At 44.0% G+C, this 18,222-nt stretch overlaps 1 protein-coding gene across 1 annotated transcript in view; it reads left to right on the top strand.

Annotated features, from left to right (window-relative positions):
• Positions 1 to 18,222, top strand: part of VPS35L (VPS35 endosomal protein sorting factor like) — a 110,015-nt gene that overhangs the window by 52,438 nt on the left and 39,355 nt on the right. The window contains exons 15-23 of the mRNA XM_045770928.2: positions 2,656 to 2,702; positions 3,686 to 3,797; positions 4,221 to 4,337; positions 6,663 to 6,716; positions 9,662 to 9,742; positions 12,052 to 12,114; positions 13,256 to 13,341; positions 14,527 to 14,607; positions 16,749 to 16,812. Of these exons, the coding sequence (XP_045626884.2) occupies positions 2,656 to 2,702; positions 3,686 to 3,797; positions 4,221 to 4,337; positions 6,663 to 6,716; positions 9,662 to 9,742; positions 12,052 to 12,114; positions 13,256 to 13,341; positions 14,527 to 14,607; positions 16,749 to 16,812 (705 nt within the window). The remainder of the gene's footprint in view (positions 1 to 2,655; positions 2,703 to 3,685; positions 3,798 to 4,220; positions 4,338 to 6,662; positions 6,717 to 9,661; positions 9,743 to 12,051; positions 12,115 to 13,255; positions 13,342 to 14,526; positions 14,608 to 16,748; positions 16,813 to 18,222) is intronic.

Here is an 18,222-nt window from a genome sequence, read left to right as displayed (position 1 = left end):
GATATCTCTTTATCAGTCTTTTCCAGAAACCACTCTGATACTGGTCTTTAGGAATGACTTTTCAAGTATGAATATCCCATGAGTGGATTAGGGAAGCCATCTGTGACATTGGCAATTTTATTGTCCGCTGGGATGCTTCCGACTACAAGGAATAAACATCTAATTGGCCCTACAAAAATAATTCAGTGTCTTTTCTCACACAGCAAGTGCAGGCTGTGGGCCAGGTAGGTTCTGTCCATCTCTCCTCTGTCATCCCCAGGTAGCAAAGTGGCTGCAGCCGTGGCAGGCATCACATCCAGACATGGCAGCATTTGGAGGCAGAAAGATGAGGAGTCTACAATTCCATGGGTTCCTGTTTAAGAACAAGGAAGCTTTTCCTTAGAACTCCCATTCCAGCAGCTAGAAATGGGTCATGTGCCCATTGTCTAAACCCCTCACTAGCAAAGGGAATGAGGTCACTGTGATCAGTTTGGGCCTGTGTTCATTTGCTCAGGCTGTGTCTTAGTCCATTCTGGCTGTTATAACAAAATACTACAAACTGGGTGACCTATCAGTAACAGGTATTGATTTCCCACAGCTCTGGAGCTGGGAGGTACAAGATTAAGAGACCAGCAGTTTTGGTGTCTGCTGAAGGCCTACTTCCTGTCCATAGACCGCTGTCTTTGCTGTGTCTTCACATGGCACCAGGGAGCTTTCTTGGGCCCTTTTTATAAAGGTATTCATCCCACTCACGAGAGCTCCACCCTCATGACCTGATCACGTCTTAATATCATCACCTTGGGAGTTAGGGGGCCAGTCAGATCGTAGTAGGTTGCCGTAACAGACTGGATGGCTTGAACAACAAATATGTATATTCTCACAGTTCTGGAGGCTAGAAGTCCAAGGCCAAGGTGCTGGCAGGGTTGGTTTCTGGTGAGACTTGCAGACCACTGGCTTCTCACTGTGTCCTCACGTGGTTTTCCCTGTGTGCATGTGTGTTCCTGGTCTCTCTTCCTCTCCTTTTTTTAAAAGATTTTATTTATTTGAAAGAGAAAGCCCAAGAGCACGAGAAAGTGAGCATGAGAGGAGGGGGAGGGGCAGAGGGAGAGGGGGAAACAGACCCCCCCTCCGCCCCGAGCAGGGAGCCCAACATGGGGCTCGATTCCAGGACCCTGGGATCCTGACCTGAGCTGAAAGCAGACACTTACCGGATTGAGCCACCCAGGCGCCCCTCTCTTCCTCTTCTTATAAAGACCTCAGTCCCCCTGGATTAGGGCCCCATACTTAGGACCTCATTTCTCATTAATGACGTCACTAAAAGCCCTATCTCCAAATGCAGTCATATTGGACATTAGGACTTCAACGTGTGAGTTTGGAGGGGAACTAATTCAGTCCATAACAGGCCCCAACCTGATGTTTGTGGGGCAGTCTGAAGTTGGGGTTCTGGGGTATGGGCAGTATGTCTCCACAATCAGCTTTCACCTTAATTATTCAGGCAACACCTAAGACACAGGGACACAGCTGGAAGGGGTTGTATTAAATACAGTTGTATTAAAGACAACGAGGGGGGTGGTGGGCAGATTCCTACAAATCTCATTTCCACCACTTACTACGAAGTAGCTTAATGTATCTGAGCTTTGACTTTCTCTTCTGTGAAGTGGGGATAACAGGCGGGTCTCCAAAGGCCGCTGTGAAGAGCTAACAAGGAAAGGCAAGAATGGTGCTTAGCCTGGTGCCCGGTGAGCCCTCAGTGTCCAGGCTGCTGTATTAGCTCTTCAGTCCCAGGGTTGACCTTGTCTGTGCCATTCAAAACCTTCCCCAAACCACTGACCTAAAGGATACCTCTTCCATTGATTTTTGTAAAAAACAAAACAAAACACAGGAGCTCTTTTAGAAATACGTCATTGTCTTAAGATAGCTCTAAAGCCATTAACAGTATTCCAGTGAGTAAAATATTTACTTCCTTTCGGGGAAAACATAGGCTTCAAAACTCGTTGGGAGGAAATGTGATGAAGAGCATAGCCTTTGATGCCAGACTGCCTGGGTCCTGTCTGGCCCGCGGTAGATTGCTGTGTCACCTTGGTCCACACACATCCCTGTTCGATGGCTCGGTTTCTCACTTGTGCAGTGGGAGAGGAGAGAGCCTGCCTCATGGATGGTTGTGACAGGTGAGATGGTGAAGGCAGAGTGCATCTCACCATGCATGGTGGGCACTAGCAAATTCTCAGTGAAATGGGGAGGCATGTGGGGGTGTCACGGGAGAGGTGGGGAGTAGAGTAACTCCCATTCTCATTGGTGCCTAGAGCACAGCGGGTATCTTACCATCCTGTAGTAACACTGCACGTGGGATGGTACCACTTGCGTCCCCTGCCAAATGGTGAGGAAACCCAGGCTTCACGAAGTCATGTGACTGGCCCAAGGTCACCTTGGTGAGACTAGATTTGAACCCAAGTATGCCTGATGCCAGGGCCTCAGCTCTTCTCTGTTATACTAAGAGGTGTACAGGTGAATTCTGCCCCCCATCCCCACTCCTGACTCCCCATCCTCGCCAGGCACTAAGCGTTATGGAAATGGACATGTGGCTCTGTTTACTTCAGATTTCTACTTTGGAGATGTGTGTGTCAGAAATGTTGTTTTAGATTCTCCAACCTGATGATTTTCATTATTTTTAATTAGGCTCTGCTAACTGAGATGATGGAGAGATGCAAGAAACTAGGAAACAAGTAAGTATTTTATTTTTTAAATGTATTTTTATTTTTTATTTAATAAAAAAAAAATTTTTTTTTAAGTAAGCTTGGAGCTCAACATGGTGCTTGAACTCACAACCCTGAGATCAAGACCTGACCCAAGATCAAGAGTCAGATGCCCAACCGACTGAGCCACCCAGGCACCCCAGTATTTTAAAATTCATAAAGCGTGGGTTTGGAAGTGGAGCTGGTTGATTTTTTAAAAAATTTTTTATTTTATTTTTTTAATTTTTTGAGCTTGGCATGCTCACGTGGTGAGAGGACTAGCATAGTGCAGGGTGACACGGAGGTCAGGAAACTGGAGCCCAGTCTCCTGGCTTCCGATGTGCACAGCTCCACTCTTTCTTAGCTTTGTGAACCGGGTTGCTTACTTGACCTCTTTGCCTCAGTCTCCTCGTCTGTAAATTGCATTTTATAATAGTCCTTTCCCCATGGGGCTTTGGTAAGGGGTAGGGTCAAAGTAAACTCCATCTTCCTGTCTTCCAGGCCTATGAGGTTTCCTCTCTGCTCTCCCTTCCATGGTAGATGTCCCTAAGCCGCTGTGTCCCTAGGTCCTAGAACAGTGCTTTTTGTAAGACATGGAGATATATATCTTATATATTTGCAGCTTGGATCAATATTGTGACTTAATGTTAATTTTATTAGTGTACCAGCCTATCAAAGGCTCAGTTTACATCTGTTTAAATGGATTTGATTGCTTGCTGTCCATCAATCCCGCCAGCCAGCCATCTACCCATTCATCCAGTCAATCCAACATTTATCGAGTTCCAAATGTGTATAAAATGTCATGTTGGTCTCTAGAGGTTGCCTTTTCACTCCAGCCTTTTAAAATCTTTCCCCAACCTTACCATTAAAGAGTTTTCAATTCCTCCTTCCCAGCAACATGGGTACTTAAAATTAAAGTGACTTTCATTAAGGGGCAGCTCTGCTGACGTAGGCCATGTGTATCTATCTTACAGCGCCTTGCTGTTGAATTCTGTGATGTCAGCGTTCCGGGCCGAGTTCATTGCCACGAGGTCCATGGATTTCATTGGCATGATTAAAGAGTGCGATGAGTCGGGTTTCCCCAAGGTAGGCTCTTGACCGAAAGCTCCGAAAGCTCCGTGGGAGAACAAATAGGCATCGTTTACCTGAGAGCGCTCGAGGGAGACAGTCCTTTGTGTGTGGGGGGTGGCAAATTAGCTCTCTGTGAAGTATTTAGGAAAGGTCAGTCTCCCATCTTTGAAAATGTATCTTCACTCATTATTTATGAAAAGCTCTGTCCAGCAGAATGTTAGGGCCCAGGAATCAGAGCAGTACCCAGAGCTGGCTCGCTCTTCTGAGCAGCTGGGTCTGTCTTGCGTGTAGGCCTGAGGTAGAACTTCAGGAAGGGCATTGGAAGGTCATTGGAAGATGAGCCCTGAGACTAGCTTAAGTATTACGGCCTTTTCCTCTAAGCCTCGAGGTGCTCTGATTTAAAACCCCAGTATTGTAATGGTTCGCTTTTTTTCTTAGCATCTCCTTTTTCGCTCATTGGGGTTAAACTTGGCCTTGGCTGACCCTCCAGAGGGCGATCGACTCCAGATTCTCAACGAAGCTTGGAAAGTCATCACTAAGTTGAAGAATCCGCAGGTGGGTGACCATTCAGACCTTAGATCAACCGACTGCCTGTTGTCCAAGTTCTGCAGTATGTTCTTTCCTTTAAAAAAATTGTCTTTTGACTAATCATATGTCTGGGTTTTTGTTTTGTTTTTTTTGAGAAATAATACTTCTTTTAATTGTTTTTGCTAACCTATAGTGGAAAAGTGATAGCTCTAAAGGTATATTTGTTTGATTTTTGCATCCTAATTATGTCTAATTCTTGAGGCCTTGGGATCTAAAAGTGTAAAATTACAAATATTTGAAACCTTAAAAGACCTCTGACTTTGCAAACAGCATCCAAAGTACAGCTGTCTGTAGTATTTGGATTTGAAAGTAACAACTCAGGAAGATATTCCTAAATGGAAGCTCAGCAGTCAACCTGTAATTAGCAAAAGGGAATTCCAGCTATTGTCCCTTGAACTGTTGTCCCCTGAACAGAGACTGCGGGGGCCTCTTTCTCCTCCCACTTCAGGTCAGGGAGTCTATCAAAGACGGACCAGCTGGTACTAGGTGCTGAAGGCATGCAGTGCCATCGTGTTGGACGTTTGGGTTGCACGTCTCACCGTCCTTGTTGGCAACACGCCAGCAAGTTTTGTGGCTGCCACTAGGCCTAATCTCATTAGGGTGGAGCCCTCATGACCCCATCACCTCCCAAAGGCCTACCTCCTAATGCCGTCCCTCTGCAGGGCTGGGATTTTCAACACAGGCGTTTTGGACACAAACATCTAGTTTGAAAACCAACAAATAACTCAGTATGGGTATGTAACATTTGACACAATCATTTACCAAGAAGGAAATATTAGAGTGAGTTCAGTTATAAACCCCTTTCAGGTCACCGCATTTACAATAGTATATTGAGAATACGGGCCTAATTTAGAAAAATCCGAAACTTGTTTACCAAATCACACTCCTAGGTTAAGTTTAGCAAAACCCTCACTAAACCTCAGCTGTTGAAATTCTGTTTAACCTACCTCTGATCAGCTAACCCAACAGCTTATTTAACATGTGTTAAGTCCAAGGCCACCGGGCCTTCAGTGCCTGTGTGTGAGTGCTTCCAAGCAACCTTGCATCAAAAGGCCATGTTAAGGGGCGCCTGGGTAGTGCAGTTGTTAAGCGTCTGCCTTAGGCTCAGGGCGTGATCCCGGCGTTCCAGCATCGAGTCCCACATCGGGCTCCTCCGCTGGGAGCCTGCTTCTTCCTCTCCCACTCCCCCTGCTTGTGTTCCCTCTCTCGCTGGCTGTCTCTCTGTCACATAAATAAATAAAATCTTAAAAAAAAAAAAAAAGGCCATGTTAATGGTTTTGTTCAGTCTTTAACTTCACACGGCCTTCTCAGCTTTCTAGTCAGACCTTCAGATGGTCTTGGTTGTTCTTCTGTGAGTGAGGCAACTATTTTTTCTTCCCTCCCCATTTCTTCTTTCTTTTCCTTGAAATGTAGGAACAGAAGAGATACGCTTGCAGAATGAATTTTTCCTCGAGCACTTTTTTTCCCCCACCTGAGTGCTTTCCAGGCAGAATACCCAGCTGTTCACTGCCGTTTCCATGACCATCCCATGGTCTCTCTATGGGTCCTCCCCCTTACTCGAATCTAACACATAATATTCTACCTGAAATCTTCAGTGCTTTAACCTTTTTACAACATACACATCACCCCTCTATCAGAAAAATGGCTTTTTTTTAAAAGTCAGGAAGCCTGTTTTTTTTTTTTTTTCTTTTTTATACATGCACAAATCACATTTAATTCTGCTCTTCAACCAGATCCGCCATCAGTGTCTCTGCTGAAGTGTGACCTGGATTCGTGACTTTTATCTCCACTGCCTTTCAGTTCTTCCCAGATTTCTATCTTGGCCCAAGTAGCAATTCAGGAATGTTAGTTAGTTTCCTACCACTTCTGTATTTCTTTCTTTTTTTTTTTTTTTTAAAGATTTTATTTATTTATTTGACAGAGAAAGACAGCCAGCGAGAGAGAGAACACAAGCAGGGGGAGTGGGAGAGGAAGAAGCAGGCTCATAGCAGAAGAGCCTGATGTGGGGCTCGATCCCATAACGCCGGGATCACGCCCTGAGCCGAAGGCAGACGCTTAACCGCTGTGCCACCCAGGCGCCCCCACTTCTGTATTTCTTGAACTCGCTTCTTAGGGTAAAATATATCTGTGGGCTAGACTTTTCTGTAGATGAACCAGTCAGTCTTGAAGTTCTTATCACTTATCTCTTTGAATTGTCAGAGCCTTTGAAGGTTTTTTTTACGTGATGACCTTTCCCCATAAGGTCAGTCGTGGTGCTCTTACCGCAAAGACATGTTTGCTCTTTCTCCGCAGGACTACATTAACTGTGCCGAAGTGTGGGTGGAGTACACCTGCAAGCATTTCACGGTATGTGTGGCCTGTGGTATTGTTTTTGGAAGAGTTATATTTTTATTCGTGTTTATAATAATGAACGAGGCTAGCTGAGGCACTTAGGCATTTTACAGTGGTAATTGTCCTTAATTTATAAAAATCACATCCTTTCTGTCACAGTGTGGTGGAGCGTTAATATGTACACTGTTACAAAAGTATTCCATGCTCTCGTGTAAATTGGGGAAATGCCCCATTATACCAAGGGAAGCAGTTTTTTTCACTGTGGGATACCATAGATGCTTAAATGCGAAGCACATTGTGACTCTCCCTGGGGGTCCAGTCAGTAGCATGTCCACATATTTGACTTGTGTGTGATTTTTTTCAGGCAAAGACACTTCTTTCCCTGTGCCCAGACTAGAACCTCAGTTTGGGAAATACTGAGCTTGTCAAATAACAGAGACTTGAGAAACAGGCAGAACTGGGTTCAGATCCTATTGCCAGAATGCTAATTTTTATAAGCTTTTGAAAACTAAAGTGTGGCATACATGCAGGAGAGTGCATACCTCTTAAGTTTGCTGCCTAATGAATCTTGAGGAAGTACACCCGTGTGATCGTGGTCCAGATCAGGAAGTAGGGAATACTCCCCCAAGCCCCCTGAATTCTACTCCCAGTCACAGTCCCCAGCTGTTGGAAGTCGAAGGCAGCCACCGTCCTGGCCTCTGATTTGGTAAATTGGTTTTGGCCTCATTTTAAGCGTTATGTAAGTGCTGCTCTGTTGATTTTGTTTCTTTGGTTCAATTTTGGTTTTATGCTTTATTTTGGAAATTTCAAACATATGATATCCCTTGAACTCATCACCCAGAAATGATCAACTGATGACAGGTCTTGTTTCATTTGTATCTTTACCCCTTCTCCCCACCCCTGGGTTATTCTGAAGCAAATCTCAAACACTGTGTCTTCACCTGCCAGTTCTCAGCACCTATATGTAAAAGATAAGATTCCCTTTTCTGAAACCAAATCCCCATATCTTATCCTAACTAAAAAAAAATAACACTGCTTTTAATATCATTAAAAACCAGTCAGTGTTCAGATTTCCCCAGTTGTCTTGCGATTTTTTTTAGAATTTATCATTCAGTCAGGGTTAAAATAAAGTCTGTACATTGCAGTAGACTTCTTAGGGTTCTTTTAAACTGTCAATTCTCTCTCTTTCCTCCTCCTCCTTCCCTTCCCTTCCCCCCCCCCCAAATCTGTGATATATTTGTTGAAGAAATTGGGACCTTTGTCCTGTAGAGTTTCCCAGTCTGGACCAGCTAGTTCATCTGGTGACTAAGACTAAACTTAGGCAGCTGTCAGTATATCCTGCCAGTCAGCAGTTAGTTCTAGAGACTTCATCAGCTTCAAGTTTTGGGCACTGTGGGTGGTGGTTGGGCGCTTCTCCTGGGAAGCTCATGGTATCTGGCTGTCTCTCTCTAACATGGGCAGCCACTGACGCTCATTGCATCTCACGGTTCCTTGGGGGCTGCAAAATGGTGATATTTGGAATTGCAATCCACTCTTCTTTGTTCATTAGCTGGGAAACTTGTAGAAAGAGAAACTTCTCACGTCGGGTGTTCGGTTACCCTGAGGTACAGTTTGCACAGAAAGGGCAGGAGTGCTGCTGGTTCATTTCCTTTACTAACTAGTTTTAGAATCAGGATCTGATTCCTTAGCATCCCCAGAGGTGACCAGTGAGTAGTGGTTGCTGGTATCTTTAGGAGCACGTGGATTTAAATATACTCGAATTACGTTATTCTTACTGATGCTCATTTGTCCCTTCTTTGTCAAGTGGATGCCTTTTCAGGTTGGCTCTTGAGTTCTTCTGACATGTTCTTCATAGTCTTGGATGCCTTCCTTGCTTTGTGTGACAAGATGTTGCAGGCTCCCTGGCATATTTCTAATCCCAGACTCAGCATCGGGTGTTTCTCCAAGGAGCTCTGGTTCCTTTTAGTGCCATTGTCTGATTTTTTTTTTTTTTTAGCTGTGTGACCCTAGCTAAGTCACTTAACTTCTCTGAGCCTCCACTTCCTCATCTGTAAAATGGGGATAAACATGTCCATGCCAGAGAGTTTAATGAGCACTAGGCAAGAGAGTAAACATAATGGCAACTATTTAGATAACAAATATTTGTGGTACAAAACTTTTAAATAACAAATACCAGGCACCTTACCTGTGAGCTGTGCAGCCTCAGAGAGACCTTGCCAGGAGGCTTCACTATTCCTGTTATAAGGACCAGGGGTCAGCCTACCTTTTCTGTAGAGAGCCAGACAGTAAATATTTGATGCGTTATGGACCATACAATCTCTGTCACAAGTGTCCAACTCCATCACTGTAGCGTGCAAGCAGCCACAGACAGTATATGAGTGAACACAGCTGTGTGTTCCAGTAAACTTTACGCACGCTGAAATTTGAATCTCATATAATTTTTGTCATGAAATATTACTTTTTCGGTTTGAATGTAAAAATCATTTTTAGTTCATGGGCTGTATGAAAACAGGCACAGGGTTGAATTTGGATGGTGGTTGGGTGACCCCTGATGGAGATGACAAAAGCCAAGGTGGGCACTGAGGTCACTCAGCTTGTAGCGGTGAGTCTGGGCACTTCCCACAATGCCTCGCCGCGCCATCTGCCAGCGCTGGGGGAACGACAGGCAGGGAGAAAGTGACACGGCCGATTTTATCAGCGCTCAGGGAAAGCGGCGGGGACAGCGTAACACCCCAGAACCTTTGAGAACAATGTTTTAGTCCTGACCGGGTGCAGAAGTAGTTCCCTTCAGGGCTTTGATACGGGTGGGATTTCTCCCTTAATATTATTTCCAGCAGAAGAGTTGAAACTATTTTCTGGAACACATGTGATATGTTCTGAAAATGTTAGTCCTTTCCCCCAGAAAAGTGGTCGGTGACTGCCTTTCAGTATCTAACACAGGTTTATTTCCACCCCCTTAGAAACGAGAGGTAAATACCGTTCTGGCTGATGTCATCAAGCACATGACTCCAGATCGTGCATTTGAAGACTCCTACCCTCAGGTGACAGCTTTGCTTTTTCTCATTTCCACACTAGGAATTTTATTCTGTTGAATCACATAGGTATGTTGCATGGGTCAGACTGTAAAGTCAGATAATCCCGGGTTCAAATCCTTGCCCTGCCATATGGTCGCCATCTGCCCTTTACTCCATTACTTAACCTTGTTGTGCCTCAGTTTTCTTACCTGTAAAATGGGGCTGATAGTCGTACACTCAGAGCGGCTGTGAGGATTGCACGTGATATGGGATGCCCTGGCACAGTTTCTTGGCAACAATAAGTAAGGGGCCTGTGTTTTCCAGTGAAACCAACTTTTTATTTGGACACAGGGTCAAGCTTATTGGAAAATTGAAACAATAGCTCAGAGAACTCCCATTATTTTCTAGTCAGATTCACCAACTGTGAACATTTTCCATGTTTGCTTTATCATTATCATGTGTACACACACACACGCCTAGTGTAAATTTTTTTCTGGCTCCTTCGTGGATAAGTTGCACGCGTCATGCTCCTTTGCCTCTGAAGAATTCAATGAATATCTCCTAAGAGCAAGGACATTCTCCATGTAACCACAGTTTGGTTATCGACTCCAGAGAATTTAACATTAGTATCTTCTTATTGTCTACTTCACAGCCTATATTGTAGTTTTGTCAGTGGACTCAGTAACGTGCTTGATAGCAGATTTTTTTCCCCCTCTAATAGAGAGTCCAGCAAAGGTTCATTTACTGTTAAGTAACTTTCCACCTAATAGCTAAGATTTCATTTTTTATTTAATAACATGATGTTCTGGCACTTATTGCCCGGGATCAATTTCTAGCTTCACTTAGAAGAAAATTAATTACATGTTCTTGTAAGAAGGTTAGAATTCTAACATTTCGGTTAGAGTGTTTTCTCCATTTGCTAATTAAAATAGTTCATCATTAGAATTTATTGAATAGGCACTGAGTACCTGACATTTTTTTAGGGGTGAGGAAAACAACGTATAGTCATGCACAATGGGCTCTTCGTAAGCATCGTTGAGTGAATGAAGCGTGTAGAGGAGATGGGTCATACCCTTGTGGGTCGTCAAGATCTTGGGTGCATATGGAGATTGAGATGCATTGGAATTTTTGTTAAGGAATATTTAATAAGACCTTGACTCCTAGGGACCCATTTAATTGAAGACTTCAACATAATAATTTTAATGCCGTCCGTTCCTAAGAGAGAGAGGAATAATTACACTCTACGATTCTGTCATATCTAGAAGTAATTTATAAAAGGTACCCCAAGGGTCAGCCTGCATTCTGGGTAGCCGCCTGGAAGAATTGGGAGCCCCTTGTCTTAAGCAATTGAAACAAATGATTTCAACAGCAACATGTTTAATATAAACAAAAGATTTACCTGTCAGTAAATCTTCTCTTCTTGACAGTAACCAGGGGCAGGGCTTTATATTTTCCTTAGAAGAAGCACTTCTGTGGTTCTCCCTGTCAACAAGACTGTGTGCATCTTGGGGTGAGGGGTGGTGGACATCACTACCTGGGTATCTGAGGCCGACCTTAGAGACTGTGCCACCATCCTCGGGGAATGATGTGGCCTTCAACTCCACCGGCAAACTCTGTTCATTGCCTCTCCACGGAAGTCGTCAGGAAACACAGGGCTCTGATGAGCTAGAACAGGGGTCTGCAAAGTATGACCCATAGACCATATGTAATATAGCCCGCCACCTGTTATTGTGAATAAAGTTTTATTGGAACCAGCCACGCCCATTTGTTTACATGCTCTCTCTGGCTGCTTCTGAGCTGCAGTGGCTGTGTTGAGTAGTTGTGATGGCTCTGTGGCCCTTTGACAAAGTTATTTGCCCCCCCCCTTGAATAGTCATAGCTGACTTTAATAGACAGCTCTCCAAGGAAAGGCACTACACTGCTCTAAGCACCTTACATGACACATCCCATTTAACCCTCACAGTGAGCCAGATCCTGCTTTGCTCTCCGTTTTACAGAAGAGGAAGATGAGGCTGAGAAGTGGCTTCCCCAAGACTACAGAGTAAGATGGGCAAACTCAGACTGAGACAGGGCCTAACCTACCCCCGGTAATCTCCTGTTCCTGAGACATCCAGCCTTTCTGTATCGTAATTTCAGATTATGAAAGAAGGTTGCCTTTTAGAAATAGCCCACTTCTGGAGCGCCTGGCTGGCTCAGTTGGTGGGGCATGTGACTCTTGATCTCAGGGTTGTGTGTTCGAGCCCCACGTTGGGTGTAGAGATTACGTAGAAATAAAATCTTGAAAAAATATATCCAAGTTTTATTAAATAAGGTGTGTTTTCTGTTTGGTTTTGCAGCTTCAGTCAATAATTAAGAAAGTGATTGCCCACTTCCATGATTTCTCCGTTCTTTTCTCAGTGGTAAGTAGCGTTCCTTAATTAGCTTTGGAAATTTGTGTCTGAGTCAGAGGTCACTTAGTGTCTCAGTCATGTTTTCATGGTGTCCCAGGCCAAAAGAAATACTTAACAGCTCCTTTCAGAAAGTAGTTAGGTCTAAACAACTTCGGTATTTATGGCATAACAACTTAATGAGCGTTCGAAAAAGGAGTACCCAGACGAGAGGAAAATACTGTTTATTTCTTTCGTGACTCGCTCATGGAATGTGTTCCCCTCTTGAACACCACACAGCTTCTCAGACCTTGGCGTCAGACCGGACGTCCTTTTCCTCATCTCCTCTTCCACACTGATTTTCATATGACACTCGCTTTCTGTCACACGTGCAGTCTAATGTTGGAACTATGAAATACGTTGAACTAATAGTTGTCTCAGTGTCTGACAGAGTTGAAATTTTTTTTACGTGCCCCTCACATTTTAAATACCCCACGATGCCCCTTCACGTCAGCTGCATTGCCCTGGGCGAGTACAAATCTAGGGGATTCCTCCCCTTTCTGGTTTCCATTCAGGTACACTCACAGAATTGTGTTTGTTTCTTGTTTATTTTAAAAATAGAACCTCTTATTTTTTGGAGATTCGCCATACTCCAAGCACTGTTCTGGAACTTTGCATGCGTTGCCTTGTACTATTTTCACAACACTACTAGGAAGTAGGAGCAGTTACGATTCCCACTTTACAGATGGGAAAACTGATGCTGGAGGAGGTGGAGTACCTTGAGGAAGATGGCAGTTAGTAAATGTAGAGTCAGGATGTGGGAGCCACTCTGAACAATTGGCTCTTCTTTCTCTGGTCAATACAATCGTAAAAAAGACGGAAGCCCACCTTGTGTGTTGTTACCTGCAAAAACCCTTGGTCATCTAAAGCTTGCCCAGATGGTTCCCAAAATGTTTACTGGCCCCACCCCTGACCCCTGGGACGTGTAAGTAGTTTTAACCCTACAAGCTTTTACAGACCTGCTTTCAGGTGGGTCCTCATCTGACCTGCCGCAGAGAGGTGAACAACTCTATCTCTGCTCTGACCTTCAAAGAAAAAGGGACCCAGAAATCCCTTCTAGTAACTTGTGTTAATTGCATTTAGAGTGCTGCCTTTTTTTTTTTTCAATTTTTAGGAAAAATTTTTGCCATTTCTGGACATGTTCCAAAAAGAGAGTGTGCGGGTGGAGGTTTGCAAATGCATCATGGAAGTTTTTATCAAGTAAGTGTAACATGGCGTCACCAGAAGCTTGGATTCCCGATGCCCCTGTGAAGCATGTAGATAAGAATCACTCTGTGTCATTGGAGGCCTAATGAAATGTATGCATTTAACATCTAAAATAACGCGGAGAGGAAAACCACATTAAAAGGAGCAGTCTTGATAACAGTTTGTAGTTAGTGCCGAAGGAGACAAAGTCCTAAGTAGTAGCTGGAGCCTGGCCATCACCTACATTGTATTCCAGTCTGTTTTTGGAAGGAGCAATCTGTTAATGAACTACTTAGGGTGTAACATTTTAAAAGATAAAAATGAAGTCATACTTGTCAAGGTCGCAGAGCTAAAAAGCTTACCGTCTTCAGTGCTTACATTTGTGATCAGTTTTTAAGTTTAGTTGCTTTCCTTTCGACTAAATCTGCGTTTCCCCAAGCAGCCTACTGTTGGTGGTACAGGAACTAATTCTAGGTGGCACGTGGAGGAGAGATTTTGATTTTGATTTTAAAAGTTGTATTTTTTAATTTAAAGTGTATTCGATAATATAGAACTAATTTAATTGGTGTCGTCATGTACTTTTTTTTCTTCTAGGACGAAGTTAGATTTAAAAAGTTAACATCACTTTAAATATTAAATATATAAAAATGGTAAAATAAAGTGTGTTAAGATGGAACTTAAATAACCCCAGTTTGGAAAATTGAGTTAGATGTTGCTTGAATAATGTATGTTTTAAGCTTTCCTTGTGTTGTCTTCCTAGAAGATTAATTCCATATGCTTGGAACAAATATACCTCCTTTACTTACGTAAAGATGTGTCATAAGACCTTGTCCTTCTATATTATTTGAAAAGCCAGATTAATAATTTTGCCTGGCACTTCACAGAGGTGTAGACAGGTCGTAGACTGCTTGAGAAAGAAACACAGCGAAAAAAATCAGGCTTGCCCGTTTCCCGACTTAGGAAATGCAGCAGCTTTACCATGATTTTGTTGGATTTACCGTGATTTTAGGAGAAGTTATATGTGCAAAAAAGCAAACTTGTTATTGAAAGAAGAATTAAGAGAAAAACCAGACCATTACATGTTCAGTGCCAACTGGGTAATTTGCTATTTCTCAAACATACGTGATAGAGGAGAAACTCAATCCGTGCCTTCATTGCCGTGAATGGACGTAACTTCTGTTGTCTTTAAATGTCTTGTAGGCATCAGCAAGAGCCCACAAAGGACCCTGTCATTCTGAACGCCCTTTTGCACGTATGCAAGACCACGCATGACTCTGTGAAGTAAGCCACGCTTAAGGCTGAAACATAACATGGATTGGGTCTTAATACCACATAATAGTGCAGTGGGGAATTACTGCATCAAGCTGCCACTGTGGATAATATTATTTTATGGGGTCTATTAAAATTCTTACTGAGGAGGACATTCCGGTCCAGGAGAAGAGAGAGGTTGAGGGTAACCTTCCTGAGAAAATGAAATGGCAGATTTTTTTTTTTTTTTTAAGATTGATTTGAGAGAGAGAGCAAGAGCAAGTGGGGGGAGGGGCAGAGGAGAGACTCTTTAAGCAGACTCCACGCTGAGCACAGAGTCCAATGTGGGGCTTGATCCTACAACCCTGAGATCATGACCTGAGCCGAAACCCAGAGACACTCAACCAACTGAGCCACCGAGGCGTCCCGAGATGGCAGATGTTTTTACAAAGGGATTTCTGTTGAGAGGAAAATGCTGGTTTCATCCAAGTGGACTCAAACTCCACGTCTCCTGGAGATTTGAGAGCAGCAGATAGGATAATAATGAGTTCACTCATCCAGTAACGGAGCCTTTACATTTTTTCTCATTATTAGCCAATTATTTGAAATGCAAATGAAATGGCTTCTGTTCCTTACATGAAGGGCTCTAGGTGTCCAGTAGACTCGAAACTCAGTCCTATGTGTTGGCCTTACCTTTGGGTCAGAGGCCAAACTATCACTCCTTTTGCTTTCTAGTTTTTTTTTTCCTTACATGTTTCCATTTGATTGTGTTTGAAGCAGTTCCTGTTTATTTGTGGCTGAAATTTTAGTCCCCGAAGAATTTTTAAGCACAGCAGCTTGAGTCACTGGAAAATGTTACAAGAATGGAGAAGACGGTTTTGGAGCTTAACCATCAGCAAGATGAATCGTATTTTTTTTTTTCCTTCTGAATTTTAGAGTCTTCATGATCTGGCGTGGTCAATCTCATGAGTAGTTACCAAAACCAAATATTGAGACTTTTCGTAATACATGGAACCGATAGGCTTTTTAGTTGGACAGAAATAGAAATAAAGGCACAAAACACATCAGAAAGGCATTTGTCTTAGTAGGATAGCGGCTTTTGGCTGTGATAAAATGGAAAGTTTCTTTCTTTCTTGCTAAAGGTATGAGATCGGAAGATTGGGGTAGGGTCACTCCTCTTTAGAACACCATCCAAGTTCCTTCAGTCTTGTTGCTCGGCCATCCCTCTGGGGGTGTTGTCCTTGTCTCCCTGGGGGAAGCTGGCTTATCTCGACCGTGTCCGTGTACAGCCTGCAGTCATTGGAGGACAGCAGTTTTCTTTCTGGGAGAAAACTCGGACCCTCACTTGTGCTCACATCCCGTTGGCCAGAACTGTCCTGTGGTCGTACTGAGCTACAGAGGGGGCCGGGAAATGGAGTCTCAACGAATGAAAGAGACGTTGCTTTGTTAGCAGACGGTAATGCGGTCTTTGCCAGTACTTACTTTCCCTTAGGACGAACCAACACACAAAAAACTTGGCTGCTGTTTTCTCTAGGCTCTGAAGTTTAAAAAAAAAAAAAAAAATTGAGGGAACTATTAATAGGCCTTCACATGTGTAGTCGGAACTTAAGGACGTGACATTTTCTTGTTTGTATTTGTATTAATACTGCTATTAAATAGAGGCAGTTGTGATCTGTAGTTTATTTTAAGATGCTTCTCCAAAATGAGCTGGATTGATGGTTGGAGAGGGAAGCGTATCCGCTTACGTGATAAAGCAAATACAGTAAAATGATAATGGTGGGATCCTGGTGGTGTGTATGTGGGTGTTGTAAACTTCTTTCGACTTCGTTGGTTATTTGAAATTTTTATCCCAAAATGTTGCACAAAACTTCTCTGGAATATGAAAATTTGCAGTTGGACCTTGCTGTCCAAATTCCAAGGGAAAGAAAGTTTCCTTCTCCTTTGCTTTTAATAAATATGTCCTGAAAACATCATCTTTGAGAGAGATGAGAAACACATTTAAACTATGTTGATTTGGATGATATATTTTCATCAGAAGACATGCATACAGCCTGTTGGGAGTTTAAATCTGGAAAATGCAAAGTGTTCTTACCTGTTAAATTGCTAACTTATATATTCTTTAGAAACTTTCATTTATTGCCTCAGTGTTAATTATGTACCATTATTGATTTTAGTGCACTCACTCTTGAGGATGAGAAAAGGACGCTGGCATATTTGATTAATGGATTTATAAAAATGGTAAGTATTGGGGAAGAAGTTTCAGGGCACTTGGAAATGTGATGTAATTGTTTGTCCTTAACTCCAGTGAAAGCAGTTAACATTATGTTCCCTGGTGCTTTTCATTTTTGTTAAGATAAGATGAAATTAGAAAACATCTTACATTAGCCAGCACTCCCCCGGGGGCAAAGAGAGCCAAGACAAACTGGCCTAAGGAATAAAAAAAGGGGGGTGGGGTGGGATGGGGGACACAGAGTCCAGGATTAGAGCTCTCTGAAGGAGCATCTGGCCGCGGGGTCTCCTTGGTATCATCAGGACCTGCTCTCTGTGTATGTCTGGCTTGGGGTTCCGCTCCGGTGCCCTCCCAGGCAGGCGCACTCCCCTGAAGAACTCCAGGTTCCCATGCCCGCCCGCGCTGCGGCCCAGCAGGAAGGGCTCAGCAGAAGTCCTGGGATCGAGTCTCTAGATGAACTTGGTCACTGGCTCGTCCCTGAACGGATTGCTACGATGAGGGGGAAGGAACACACTGACCAGGCCTGGGGGGGGCATATGCACACCCGCGCAGCCCCAATCACGTGGATTCTGGGAGTGGGGAGTAGGGGCTCCTTGAGGTAGCTGCTGTGCTGCTCATCAGGTGATGGTGAAGCGATGCTGGGGGAAGGGGCAAAATTGCTGCATAACTCACCCCAAAACTTAGCAGCTTTACTTTTTTTTGTTTTTTCTTTAAGATTTAATTTATTTGACAGCACAAGCAGGGGGAGTGGCAGAGGGAGAAGCGGGCTCCCCGCTGAGCAGGGAGCCCAACACAGGGCTCGATCCCAGGGTCCTGGGATCGTGACCTGAGCTGAAGGCAGCCACTTAACCAAACGAGCCACCCAGGCACCCCAAAACTTAGCAGCCTTAAATAACAGTGTTTTATTAATTCTTAACAATCCTGGGGGGTTGACTGTGGAGCCAGGCTGCTCCGTGTACCAGGATTGGAGCCATGGAGGATCCAGGACAGCCTCACTCCCATGTCTAGGCTCTTGGTGCAGGCTCTCAGGGCCTCATTTCTCACCGGTGTGGCCTCTTTCTGCTGTTCTGCCATCATCCAGCCAGCTCAGCCGAGCTCTTTTATGTGGTGTGGGCGTGGACAGAAGCTGCAGGGCCTTTTAAGACCAAACTCCAGCGATCACACAGTGACCGGTGTTGCGTCCTGCTGGGTTCTGTTGGTCAAAGCAGTCACCGGGCCCAAGCCTTAGAGAGGGAGGAAAGTAGATTCCACCCCCAGATGGGAAGAGTCCGCAGGGACGTGCAGAAGGCCAAGCAGAGGGGGAGGGATTCTTGCAACTTCTCTGGGAACAACCCTACCATCCCCTCCTACCCACAACCACCTTTGCTTTCATTCTTCGTGCTCAAAGCTAAAGTAGCAACTGCTGCCAGTATCCTATT

Source organism: Ursus americanus, chromosome 2, assembly GCF_024610735.1.
Source record: "Ursus americanus isolate L20-20 chromosome 2, mUrsAme1.1.p, whole genome shotgun sequence".
NCBI classification, from domain to species: Eukaryota; Metazoa; Chordata; class Mammalia; order Carnivora; family Ursidae; genus Ursus; species Ursus americanus.
Note: the sequence above shows the minus strand (reverse complement) of the source record. Positions and strands in the feature narration are given on the sequence as shown.